Source organism: Juglans microcarpa x Juglans regia, chromosome 7D (genome assembly GCF_004785595.1).
Source record: "Juglans microcarpa x Juglans regia isolate MS1-56 chromosome 7D, Jm3101_v1.0, whole genome shotgun sequence".
Lineage (NCBI taxonomy): Eukaryota > Viridiplantae > Streptophyta > Magnoliopsida > Fagales > Juglandaceae > Juglans > Juglans microcarpa x Juglans regia.
In genome coordinates, this window is record NC_054606.1 from 2,572,139 (window position 1) to 2,586,344 (window position 14,206).

General features: G+C 37.7%; 1 protein-coding gene across 1 annotated transcript; it reads left to right on the top strand.

Annotated features, from left to right (window-relative positions):
- The first annotated feature begins 833 nt into the window (after window positions 1–833).
- On the top strand, window positions 834–13,423 carry LOC121238542 (elongation factor G-2, mitochondrial). The gene is given in 25 exon segments (XM_041135455.1): window positions 834–1,284; window positions 1,287–1,420; window positions 2,369–2,477; window positions 2,480–2,554; window positions 2,557–2,587; window positions 3,061–3,093; window positions 3,095–3,184; window positions 3,302–3,399; window positions 3,402–3,442; window positions 4,085–4,156; window positions 7,886–7,981; window positions 8,076–8,164; window positions 8,307–8,373; window positions 8,772–8,810; window positions 9,095–9,155; window positions 9,662–9,771; window positions 9,900–9,974; window positions 10,063–10,131; window positions 10,255–10,376; window positions 10,966–11,091; window positions 11,280–11,400; window positions 11,543–11,643; window positions 11,731–11,791; window positions 12,813–12,866; window positions 12,989–13,423. Coding segments are annotated over 25 exon segments (2,253 nt in total). The 5' UTR covers window positions 834–1,007; the 3' UTR covers window positions 13,091–13,423.
- The last annotated feature ends 783 nt before the right edge of the window (window positions 13,424–14,206 follow it).

Sequence of the window (14,206 nt, forward strand, 5' to 3'; positions counted from 1 at the left end):
TAACTCCCTGTATACTTCGTGTGGCCTGTTTTCATAATCATCTTGAAGCTAAGCCAATTTTGGGTAACCTTTCACACACACACCACCACCCCCCCCCCCCCCCCCCCCCCCCGCCGCCGTTTTCTTTCCTTCTTTTGTTGGCTGGGTCAAAGTGCAACATTGCGGTTGATGCAAATGAACTATTTGTTCACCTGTTTTCTAAACTTTTGTTAAAAATACAGTTCGCACAACACGTAGCTGAACAATTTTCGTGGGTCTTAAAAAAAGGGTCTAATTGTAAAATCAACCTAAATTTTATATTTTTATAAATTTTAGTTTTTCAAAACTTTTACAAAATTAAGGTTGCATTTAAATGTTAAACTGAGTTAAGTTCTCTATGACTAGTAATGAGTTGAGATGGTGAGGTGAATTTTGTGAAGTTCACTTAAGATGAGTTTAAATGTGTTTGGATATTAATATGATTTTAGATATATTTATAGAAAGTTGAAAAAAGTTATTAGTTTCACGTGTAAAGAAATATTGAATTGAAAAAGATTGTGGATCTACATATAAATTTTTTTTTTAAATTAAAATAAATTTAATAATTTAAAAATTAAATATTTAGATGATAGAAAAAATTTAAATTTAAACCAAATTCAATTCAACTAAGTGCAGTACAACAACAAATCGACTTCAACTTAAAAAAAAGCAACCATCAATTTTCGCTTAAAAAAAAAATATGGAACATTGGAATTTACAATTAACTCTTTAAAAAATAAAAATCAGTTCCGAACGGTCCTTTTTTGTTAAAGTATGATTTTCTATTTTTTAAAGAGTTAATAGGCCCAGTTCTGAACAGTCCTTGGCCCTATGATTACGTACGGACCCGCTTCCTAGGACCCCCTACTCTCCAGTCTGCACACACCTCACAGTCGGAGACACAAAACCCTCTAGGGTTTAGGGTTTGAAGTTTGAACTCCTCACCACCACCAGAAACCCTTAACCCAACGCAGACAGAAATCACCGCCATGGCACGATTCCCAAGACCCTACACACCCCGTCTTCTCTACACACTCTACTCCACCAGAGCGACGGCGTCCCAGTCTCCATCCCCAATGAGCACCCTCCTCAGCAACAACTTCCACCTCCAATTCCGCCATTTTTCGTCTGGGAACCTGGCGCGTGCTGCAAAGGAGGGAGAGGAGCCGTGGTGGAAGGAATCGATGGATCGTCTCCGCAACATCGGTATCTCGGCTCACATCGACTCCGGCAAGACCACGCTCACGGAGAGGGTCCTCTACTACACAGTCGGATCCATGAAATACACGAGGTCAGAGGGAGAGATGGGGTCGGAGCCAAAATGGACTCCATGGATTTGGAGAGGGAGAAGGGGATTACAATCCAGTCCGCCGCCACCTACTGTACGTGGAGCGGCTATCAGGTACCATGTGTTGTCCTATTATTGGCTTCGGTTCTTTTATGTTTCCTCGGTGATAAAGTGTAGAAGAAGTAGAAGGAGCTGGAAATAGATTATTAGAAGGGGTTGCTTATAAATTTAGGAAAAATAATTAATCAATTTCCATTTAAAAGTGCAAGAAGTGATCAAAAGATAATGTTACCATTGAAATGTGCTAATTGTACCTCGATTCCGATTCAGAATCAGTCATGACCGGTTTCTTGTGGTAACCGATAAATGAGGGAAATAAGTAGAAGGAGCTTTGGGTTCTTCAGTTTACGGCGTTATGCCATTGTTTTCAGTTGGAACCTGCCTCCTGAGAAACCACATAAGAAGAAAAACAAGAACTTGAATGCTGAGGGAATAGTGTCAGTCATTGTCAAGAATTTTGCAGATATGACTAGCGCGTCCTCAATTTGTAACAAATAGAATTAGAACCAATATAAGACAACCTTGTGGTTCAGGGTTCTGAAGCATGATATAGATCCCCCCTATGAAACATATGGATTTGAGTGGGAGGTTTTGGTACCTCGCCATGGCTGTTTATGCAAAGATTTTTTTGAATATGTACTTATAAAAAAAAAAGATTTATTTGAATATGAGATTATGCTTCATGAGGTGTTACATGGCGTGTTCTAGATGGTGAATCCAAATTGTGAGTAGTCTCTTGTGATATTGAACCCAATGTAATTAGTGTATCCCAAGTCGTGACAACACGTCAAAGCTTGAGTCTTTATTCTTGGTGCAGTGAATAAGAGGAACACATATTAAGCAGAACTTGAATTATTGATATCTTTTTAAAGTTTGTGATTGTTATGAATTTGAATATATACCTTAAAAGCTTGGAGTGTTGTGAATTTGAACATTTACCTGGCTCATTAAGTTGCCTGCTTTGCTGGATTTCTCTTATATCCGCAATTGGAAAATTTGCAGATTAACATCATTGACACCCCTGGTCACGTTGATTTCACTATTGAGGTTGAGAGGGCTTTGCGTGTTCTTGATGGTGCCATTCTTGTCCTTTGTAGTGTTGGTGGTGTGCAAGCCAGTCGATCACTGTTGATCGGCAAATGAGAAGATATGAGGTTCCCAGGCTTGCATTCATTAACAAACTTGATCGAATGGAGCAGATCCTTGGAAGGTTCTGAACAGGTATTCTACTGAATTATGATACACCCTGAAATATCGAATTTTTTTCTTCCTAACTTGTAACTAGGTGTTATCCATATATACTTCCCGTGTATATGGATTTTGCCTATTTACTTGATCAAAAAATATTTTTTTTACTTATAAAAAAATCAAATTTTTTATTTCTTAGTTTATTTACTGCTTATTGTAATGGAAGGTAAAGCATCTAATTTACAATTTCCTTGTCCACGATTTTCAGCGAAGAACCTAATTTAATTTATTTTTTAAAAATGTTTGAGAGCTCACTTATAAAAAAAATGTTGAGAGCTCGAATACTTAGATTTATGTTGGTCAACAATCCTGTGAGAATTAGGGAAATCTGAAAGAAGTAGTTTCCCTTGTTTTAGTTTGAAATTTAGACAAGTTAACTGTAGATGATTATAAATAAATCCAAATGTTCAACATTGACATGCTGACCAGATTGATTTCCCTTGTAGGCAAGGTCTAAGCTCCGGCTATCACAGTGCTGCTTGCAATTCCATTGGGTTTGGAGGATGATTTTAAGGGTCTTGTTGACCTTGTGCAACAAAAAAGCATATTATTTTCATGGTTCAGTGGTCAGTTTTACTATGAATATGATATTTTTTTTCTTTATCTTTATTTCAATCTTTTTGGTTCTTTGACATGGTCTTATGTTTCCAATCTTACTAATTTTTATTGCATATTGCAGTGACAAAGTTGTATTGAAGAAATTCTGCCGATATGGAGAACTTTTGTTGCAGAAAAGAGACGTGAACTAATAGAGGCTGTTTCTGAAGTTGATGATAAACTTGCCGAGCATTTCTAAATGATGAGCCCATATCGCCTACTGAACTTGAGGTGTGTCAGTATGCTTTCTGATATTGATGTAGAACCTGTCTGCATGTGCTTACGGTAGCTTTGGTTGAAGAATTGCGAACCTATGGTCTAGAATTTCAGAAGAGTCGGGTTAGGGTTTGTAGATTGAATTATGGCTCCAAGAATTGAATTTTGATGGATAAGATACTAGCTTGACTCTAATAAATAACAAAGAAGACTTTTAGAAACCCTAGATACTATTTTCATGACCTTTAAAGCCATACAGTCCCTGCGAATTACACATGTCAATTCTGAAATCAATTTAAAGGAAGCATTTGACCTCATTTCATGGCTTTCTCAGATTTGTTTGTGGACAATAATTCCATTTGCAATCTTTGGTGGAAATAGCATAGAGTAAGTCTATAGCTGACTAAGATTATCAATTTTATAAACACTGACCTTTTAGCTGACTAACATTCTTGTGAAAAAAACTATAAAAAAATTTATCATCGCCTTCAAATAAAAAGTTCATGGAAAGTCACTCTTAGAATTTTTTTTATTATTGGTTATATAACTCGTTGCATTGTTTAAATACTGCTGACCTTCTGTTGTCATTGTCTGTTTAAGGGAAATTAAGTTGTTATTATATGTACTTATAAAAAAAAATTGTTATTATATGTGTAGGAAGCAGTTCGCCGAGCAACTATAGCACGGAAATTTGTACCTGTATTCATGGGTAGTGCATTTAAGAACAAGGTAACATAAGAATATACTTGTATATTTAAAATATATTTGGTGATGCTTCTAAACCAATTGCCTCGATTTCAATGGCCTCAATTTTCATATTTTCTGGTTTCTATTCTTCTTCCTAAATATGTGTTTCTTTTGTATCCCCCTTGTGTACTTGGGTTATGCCTATTCGTATTAATTAGGGCTGTACAAAAACCAACCACACCAGCCGTCATCGACGCAATCCGGCCGCCGGAGTCCAAAATTGGCCTAGAACCGGTTGGCTGGCGGTAGAAAATATGAAAACCTACATCGGATGGTTCGAACTTGGTTCAAACTGCCGAGACGGCTGATTATATATATATATATTTTATATTAGATGTATATAATCTGAATTTCCATACACTTTTCTCTCCGCACACTTTTATAATGGCAAAATTTCTGGTGAACTTTGCCGGATTTCTTCTCCATAAGATTTCTATTGGTTTTAGCTGTGATTTGCTTAAGATGGGTCTTAAAACACCTATTGATAGAGACGGAGATGTTTGCATTATCATTAAAGGGGGAGCTGTCTACGCATCATTGAGAGGAGTCGAAAGACCATTGAGGAGATGGTTTTCAGGCAAAGCAGTGCTGCTGGCTGGCCAATACAGTGGAAGAATGCACCTCATCGGCGGGAAGCAAAACTTTCTACAAGTCGTATCGGGATGGGTCGAAGGCTTTATTTGTACATCGCTGTCGAATGATTTTAGCATTACTTAGAAGTAACTGAATATGGTGGCAGTGGGCGTTGTGGTCCTCTAGTGATCCCGGAAGGAACAGAAGAGGAGGGGACGGGGCTATAAATACCTCTCAAGGGAAATAAAACATGCTCTGCCTATGCATGGTCAGGCAAACAAGAAGCAAGCATTGGTACCACCGATGGACAGAGCACCAAACAAGGGAAAGGGGTTGGGGAGGTAAAATATTGCACAGAAGCAGCGATGGGCGGTGCTGGGAAACGAACGGCTGTCTTGGGTGGTTCAAACCACTCTTTGGTGCAACTACCACAAAGAAAAGGACAAACAAAGGAAGAGCAACAGAGAATGGTTGAGGGACTATACCAAAAAGGGGGGGGGGTGGCAGCTTGTGCCACGCTGCTTTAGTAGAAAGGGAGGTGCAGGGGTCCTTTTTTGGTTTGAAAGAAGTTTTTGGCTCTTTAACGAAGGCTGTAGAAACTCTTACAGCTAAATTGGATTTGGTTTCGGACCTGTGCTTGAATGGGCTGGTAAGAGATTTGGCACAAAAATTGCTAAACTAAAAGGAAACGGGCTGAACTTAAGGCTTGACAAAGGGAAAGCTAAGTTAAACATGGGCGGATTCGTCAAGCCCAACCTAGGCTGAAATGGTGTCTTGAAAGGACTGGCCTTCCTTGAGAAGGGCTCCACGTCCTCAGATGGGCTGTTGGTATGCCGGGCCTTCACCGGCAAGGGATCTCGTCGTCGGCAATGAACCTCGTCGACAGTCACCTTTGTAGGAAACAGTGCACTGGTGGGGTTGCAGACGTTTGTGGAGGTTGTGCAGCAGAAATCTCGATGATGGGAGAGCCACTTCCCGGAGAGGCACAGAAGATGCGTCGGCCTTCTCTGGGTCGATCCCGCCACCACGGCTGAGAAATGTCGTCCCGGCACCTGGTGGAAATACCTCAGATCATGCAGCTGAGATGAAGGAGGTCCTGGGAGGCTGAGCTCTACGAAAGCCACAGACACTCCTGTTGTGACCTCCGGGTAGTCGACAGACCACCATGCCGTGCAAGCACCCACTTTGGTACAAGAAACCTCTAGTTGCCAAGAAATCCTTACATGTACTTCTGATGGTGTGGGAGGCCTGGGTAATTTAGGAGGATGAAATGGAGCGGGCTCTGGTTGTACTTGAGCCTACAAGGGGCAGGTTCTCTGTTGAGGGCGAAGAACCTACTCCATCGAACTCATTCCATCCGAAGGTGCAGATTGGGTAATTCGAAAAGCCACAGAGATCAACTATTGTGTGGGGATAACTTGTGAGGGTTTTGAAGATGAATTTTTGGCATTACTTACAGCTATTGAAGCTGGAGGTGCACAATCCAAAGCTGATTCTTCACTTAATTTGGATAAAAAAAGAGAAAGAAAACTCAAGAGGCTAACATGGGCTATGAATGATGATGGAGGGGAGAGGAGTGCTAGCTGGGAGCATCTCAAGGGGCGGGTAATGAACGATCTTGTATGAAGCCAAAAATAATTTCTTGGAACGTAAAGGGGCTGAATGAACACAACAAACGGCTCCAAGTCAAAAATTTACTTCGTTAATGGCAGTGGGATATCATATGTTTACAGGAGACCAAGCTAGCATTAATAACAAGGAAAATAATTCAAAATTTATGGGGAGGACATCGTGTTGGGTGGTCATATTTTCCTTCTAAAGGAGCATTCGGTGGTATTCTTATTATGTTTGATTAAAGGGTGGTGGAAAGGTTGAAGGACTGTGTGGGCAAATACACCATGGCTTGCTCCTTTGAGAATGTAGAAAATGGGTTCCAATGAGCTTTTGCAGGAGTATACGGCCCAATATTGATGCGGAAGGAAGGTCATTATGGGAAGAATTTGCGGGACTTCTTAGTTGGTGGGAGTTACCAAGTTGTATAGGAGGTGACTTCAATGTCTCTCGTTTTCCGAGTGAGAGATCAGGTATGTCCCATATCACACTAACTATGAGGGATTTTTCTAATTTCATCACAGAACAGGCGCTCATGGATATTCCATTAACGGGAGGCACGTACACTTGGTCCAACACTTGTGAACTTCCATCCTTGTCGAGAATTGATAGATTTTTGCTAATTTCAGAATGGGAGTTACATTTTCCGAATGTCACTCAGCGAAGGCTACCTAGGGTATGCTCAAATCATTTCCCCATCCTCTTAGACTGCAGGGGCATCCAAGGAGGAAAAAATATTTTAAATTCAAAAATGTGGCTTAAATCTGATAGTTTTGTTACTTTGTAGACAAGGTTCGACAATGGTGGTCTTCCTATGATTTCCAAGGCTCTCCAAGTTTCATAATGGCAAGAAAGCTAAAAGTGTTGAAACATGATTTGAAGCAATGGTGGTCTTCCTATCAAATCATTGCTAAAAGGTTCGACAATGGTGGTCTTCCTATCAAATCATTGCTTCAAATCATGCTTCTACATCGCCGTTCCCTTTTAGAGGAGCTACAAGGTCTGAAGGCCGAGGAAGAGGCTAGAACTCTCTATGAACCCGAGAAAGCTCGCAAGAGTCAGGTAGTCACCAAACTTGAAAGAGTAATATTGATGGAGGAGATCTCTTGGAGACAAAAATCAAAGGCACTCTGGCTCAAGGAGGGAGATAAGTGTACAAAGTTTTTCCATAGGGTGGCAAATTCGCATCGGAGGAACAACGCTATAGATAAGCGTACAAAGTTTTTCAATTCTTTTTGTTTCATTTCTAAATTCTGCTGTTGTCGATGCTGGTTATCATCTTACCTCTCGATTACTTTTTATTTATTTGCATACATGCATAATGGTCTCACCCCACAATGTTCTGTTTTATCTACTGAATTTGATTGATGCGGTCTATATCCTAATAAAACAATGTGAATGATATGCGCTGCTCAGGTATGTGCCCAAGTGCATAGCATAGTGAAAAAGGTCTATTGTACTACCTGTTTGTCCATATCAGATGTATGTTGATTGTATTCTTCATAATTTGCCCTTTGTATACTGCAGGGAGTTCAACCACTTCTTAACGGTGTACTTAGTTATTTGCCTTGTCCAACTGAAGTGAGTAACCATGCTCTTGACCAGACTAAGGATGAAGAGAAGGTATTTGAGTGATGAAAATTTTGTCATGAGTTTTTTTTACTGTTATTTGTTATAAAACCTGATTGGGGAACTAATAAGTCTTATTCTCCTGTAGGTTACTTTGTCGGGAACGCCAGATGGACCTCTTGTGGCGTTAGCTTTTAAATTGGAGGAAGGGCGCTTTGGTCAGTTGACATATCTAAGGTAATCCTGAGAGGTGTATATTTTCTTTTTATGCTAATCCAACTTTCTAATTCTTATATTTGTGTACTGGTTATATCAGTACTCTGGCCTCTAGAGAAACAGTTATTTTAACATTTTCTTTTTCTTTTTCTTTTCAATGAAGAATCTACGAGGGAGTTATTCGGAAGGGTGATTTTATACATAACATAAACACTGGAAAGAAGATTAAGGTCAGTTCAAGGCATGCAATGTATTCACTTGATTGTTTTCAGTTCAAATTAAGCGTATGGGCATGAGATTTGTTCAGAACCATACTATAAATTATTCAATTTAACACATTCCAATGTCATTTCAAAGAAGATGAGATGCAAATGCTTGCAAGTTTTGGTTGCTGAAACCTTTCACTATTCCAGAATAAATTCCTTACTGAGATATTTCAATTTGAGTTTCTTCTTTGGGCCATCATTTTAAATAAGTACTGGGAAAACTTTGCGCTCTTTTGCTTGTATGATACTCTGCCCATCTCACTTTGCTAGTCCCTCTTCAAGAATTTGACTTCAAGTTAGAAATTATGGAGTGTTCATAGAATTCAATTACTAGCTAAGGCTATATTATCTTCTTGGTGCAGGTTCCTCGCTTGGTTCGAATGCATTCTGATGAGATGGAGGTTAGTTATTGTGCTGACATTTGTCATAGCAATTAATTATTAATTATTTGATTGGGTGTTTCTCTATGTGAAATGAAACATTTCTTTGCTGTCTTCTGTTAGTCCTTGGGTCATGGACCTCATGGCTCAGGTGATAGAGGGGTGGGGTTGGGGTAGGTTTCGTTCCAAAATCTTGCAGAATAGAAGAATTTCATGTTGGATGAGTAGATTTTAGAGTTTTGAGTTATGGTTTCAACTCCTGTTAATTTACCTTTCTTTTTCTTGTATTTTTTTCTAATCTACAGGATATTCAAGAGGCACATGCTGGTCAAATAGTTGCCGTATTTGGTGTGGATTGTGCATCAGGTCTCACTACCTCTCTGTATAAATCAATGTTTTATAGCTCTGTATTGTTTTCTGAAAAAATCTATTCATCATTCTCTCATCATCCCATGAGGTGGCATTAGATGATTGAAGACTATTTCATCTAATGCCACCTCATGGAATGATGAGAGGATGATGAGAATTGGGATGATGAGTAGCATTACTCTTGTTTTTTAGTTATCCGAATAGCTTGGGGGTACGTGATAATGGTGAGGAGCTTCTTGCCTATTCTTATGATCAATAAATCTTGTTTACCAATAAAAAAAAAGGTGAGGAGCTAGTGCAAGTTTAATTTTTTAGAAGGGGTATATGTCAAATGTCAAATGGGCATTGATAGTTAGACAAAGCAGGTTTGGATTTCCTTACTAGCAATAAGACACTGTTTTTCAGATGCTGGTATTCGGAACTGGTATGATAACATAGACTGCTTATAGTTGTGTTGAGGCTTCGAACCTGATAATGATATTTATGCTTTCTTGTGTTATCAGGAGATACATTTACCGATGGATCAGTAAAATACACCATGACCTCCATGAATGTCCCTGAGCCAGTGATGTCTCTAGCAGTTCAACCAGTATCTAAAGATTCAGGCGGACAAGTGAGTGGTTTTTGTTGAAGTGTGTCTGCATGCATGCATACCTGTATGCATATCTGCTAGTTTACTTAGAAATATTTTTGCTAATATTCTGGTTTACATGATAACTATCATGTTTTCCTTTTTGATAGTTTTCGAAGGCTTTGAATCGTTTCCAGAGAGAGGATCCTACTTTCCGTGTTGGGTTGGATGCTGAGAGTGGGCAGGTCTGATTTTATGGTTTCACCTTTTTCCTTTAGTTTACCAAGCAATTATATCATTCTTACCCTGTCATTATATTGCTATCCTGACTAGACAATTATTTCTGGAATGGGAGAGCTGCATTTGGACATATATGTTGAGCGCATTAGGAGAGAGTATAAGGTATCCATCCCCGCTTTTAAAGTAGAAAATCAGGATTTTAAATGCTGTTTCTTAATGGAAGTCTGCAGCCCCATATCAGGATTCTAGTCTTCATCTTTCATGGTTTCTCCTTTCCTTGAGCAGGTTGATGCAACTGTTGGCAAGCCTCGTGTAAATTTCAGAGAAACTGTTACACAACGTGCTGAATTTGATTATTTACATAAGAAGCAAACTGGCGGACAAGGCCAATATGGGCGAGTAACTGGGTAAGGTTTTAGGTTTGTGCTTATACTTGGGACGATGAATTTCATTTCTTTATTTCTCTTTCTGTGTCCTTACTGGGCCTGTCTGACAGATAAGAAAGAGGAACACATCATTGGTGTGTTATTTTATTATTACTGATAAAAAAATTATCGCTATTCTGCTTTGCCTTTTTTAATTTTCTAATCCGTTAAATGGCTGCTTTGCCTTTTTAATTTTCTAATCCCGTTAAATGGCCATGCTATTGACCTCTACCATCCCAAAGTATAAACCGAACAAAAAGGATTCCTTGATCACGGGGGTGTTACCTTAATGTCAACCTTACTTGAAGATCAATAAAAAGTTACGTGAAGTGGGATCTCTCTCTCACTCTCTGAGTATACTTGACCAAAAAAAGAAGAAAAGAAAAATATTCCCTTTGATGGGTGAGTTACATTTAATTGTATTGCTTACTTACCAAAAAAATACTTATAAAAAAAAAATAAAGGTCAATGCATTGGCGAAATAGATGGTTCTGATGTGAATTAGATGTAATAGCTTACTTTTCCCCACTGTTTGGTTATTGCAATCTCTTTTTTTTTATATGCTGGCCAGATATGTTGAACCACTTCCTCCGGGGTCATCAACTAAGTTTGAATTTGAAAACATGATTGTTGGGCAAGTTATACCATCAAATTTCATCCCAGCAATTGAGAAAGGTTTTAAAGAAGCAGCGAATTCGTAAGTGCCACTTTCTTTATTGTTATATCACCCTTCTATTTCAAGTGTCATGGTTATTTAATCCCTTTATTTAAAAATAAATAAGATTGAGAAGTACCATTGATTTTATATCATAGCACCGACTTAGTTCCTTGTGAATTGGAATTGGTATAATGCTTGTACACCTTTGTTTGTTCTTCATGTTACAGGGGTTCATTAATTGGACATCCAGTCGAAAATCTTCGTGTTGTTTTGACAGATGGTGCTTCCCATGCTGTGGATTCCAGTGAACTTGCATTCAAGTTGGCCTCAATATATGCATTTAGACAGGTCATTCTAACATCCTGTTTTCAGTGTTGTTCTTTGTAAATGGGTTTATCATGTATATTGATGCTTTGTGCTAATGGTTAACTTTGCAAATATCATTTTAACATAACTACTTGGCTTTCTTTACTTCCATGTGTTTATACAGTGTTATGGGGCTGCTAAACCAGTAATTTTGGAGCCTGTCATGTTGGTAGAGTTGAAAGTTCCAACAGAATTTCAGGGCACTGTTGCTGGTGATATCAACAAGTCAGTGTTCTTGAACGTTTACCAGAGTATTATGAAGTTCTTGCGATTTCTCTAACCGATAATATTCTTGCATATATGCTATGATAGGAGAAAAGGTGTCATCGTTGGAAATGACCAGGATGGAGACGATTCTGTTATTACTGCAAATGTAAGCATTTTTTTCCATGTTCTGATTTTTTATGCATGTCTTCAATGCTTAGGGTAATTTTATTATGGACCTACGGAATCTTGGAATATCTTGACTTCATTTTCCTTTGTTTGTTGAGTGGATTATGTATACTTCCTGTGTGCCGGGATAACATCCCTTTTGTATTAGTAAACTTTTATTTTATAAAAACAATTCCTGTCTGGTCCTAAAAAATCAGGTGTCTTTCATCAGCAGCATAAGTGTGTTATATATGGATGTTGTACATTGTGCTCTACAAGCCTGGCATGAAGTTACAATGTTCTACAGTCACTTCATCTCTCTTTTTCCTTGAAATTCTGATAACAGTACCAGCATTGCTCAAAGGAGATTGCTAGCTTGTCAGTCATGAAGTTGTTTTATAAATTTATGTTACGAAATAATATTTGGATTCATAATTGTTCCCCCAATTTATATGTATGGAATCCCTTGTTGTTCTTCCTATTATTTTCTGTCATTCTTTTTGCCTAGAATTGTGTATCTGATCACTGTCCATGGAATCTATCAACTTATATTAACATCCATTTTTATTCCTAAACCAACCCTTAGAATATCATCTCCATACATTAAAGCAGAAATCTAATACTTGTATTCCTGTTTGTTTGGCTTGCAAGTTGGCTCCTGTTACAGTTTTGACGTTTGGGTGACTTATCAAAAAAAAAAAAAAACCTAAACCATCATGATTTCATTTGTGATTGATGAGTACTTTGCCAATATGCTGTTAAGTTGCTCTGGATCATTATGATTTATTTAATTTTCTAGGGCATTGTTTGATTCAAAACATTAGGGTTTTTAGGCTAGTATTAAGTTGCTTTTTTTTTTATCTCTGTTTAATTCAAACACCATTATGTTAGTAAAAACAAAGTCTGCATCATTGAGCCGATTTTTATTACATTGTTGCTTGCCATTTTTACATTGGTAGCAGTTGAATTCTTTGTTGGTTTTAAAAGTAAGAAATTTCATAGAAATCATTTTGTTTTTCCAGGTTCCCCTGAACAATATGTTTGGATACTCAACAGCTCTTCGGTCAATGACACAGGTAAAGCAGAAAATTGTACTGTGAAATGAAAAATGTTGCATTGCTTGTTTTCCGGTGGGAGTCTGTAATTTTATTGTTGATACCTTTTTTCAAAAGAATTGTCAATACTTCTATCTGTGCAGGGAAAAGGCGAATTTACAATGGAATACAAAGAGCATTTGCCAGTTTCTCATGACGTGCAGATGCAATTAGTAAACACTTACAAGGGCACAAAGGCTGAATAGATGGCGGTTTCAATTGAAGCATTTTGTTCTAATATTTATTGATAGAGTGATATTTAGCTGTTACGGGGATTTTTTTAATTTCAGATTTATGAGCTTATTTTGAAAACCATATAGCTGATAAGTTTGATCCTGTGGTGATCAATTAATTTTGAAAAGCAGAAATAAATTTAAGATGTCGTATTTTTTTTATTTTTTTGTTCAACTGATGTAGAATACCACTGTACTTTCCAGTCACAAGCTTGTACCATAATATCTGAAAGTGTATCATTTCACATTCTAGTTATTTCTCTCTATAAAGAGCTATACAATAAGATGTTTGTCCTGCCTTTCTCATTGTTCCTTCCCGGTAATGATGCATGCCAATTACCATGAAGCTTGCCTTGAGCTCGGCTTGTATGGAAACAATTGGATAGCTATAAATTCTGGTTGTATTGGATGTTTGATGAGGATAGGATGAAGCAGCTTCTATTCGCTAAATTTTAAAAATAGTTTCAGTAATCGAGGTTTCTCGTCTTCAGGAAGTGATGGACGGTTAAATATCTACCCAGTTTTGTATTGCTAATTTGCTTGCATCTGCCGATGGGGCTTAATGTCCGAGAACAGCATTTATGGTGTGCTTTACTTCAAAGCTGCCGTTATTTTTTTTATCTGGAAATAATGCTCTTCTGGTATGTAGTTTGCTTTTTAAGGAAGCAACTGGAATAGATATAAATCTCTATATATTTGGTCACATGCCTTCAAAAAATCTACATATATTTTGTCACTTGATGGTTGCAAATGATTGCGCAAGTAAAATTGGAAAAGGAAAAGAAAAATCATAATGGTTACAGACTATCAACTCAAGATCCATGCTGATGATCGCACGAATGAAGTTCTGGGTTTTCCAAAATCTTAAGGCAAGGCAATCCCAAAGTACAACACCTCCTTCTGTTTATATATCCAACTTCTAGTAGTAAATTTGCCCCTATATATGCTGTTAAGGATGAGATAAAAATATATATTTGCCATCACATTTAGATTGCGTTTGAGTAGTGAGGTGATTTCAGATATTTTTTAAATAATAATAATAAAATAATAATAAAATATTAAATAATAATAAATAGTAGTATAATATTC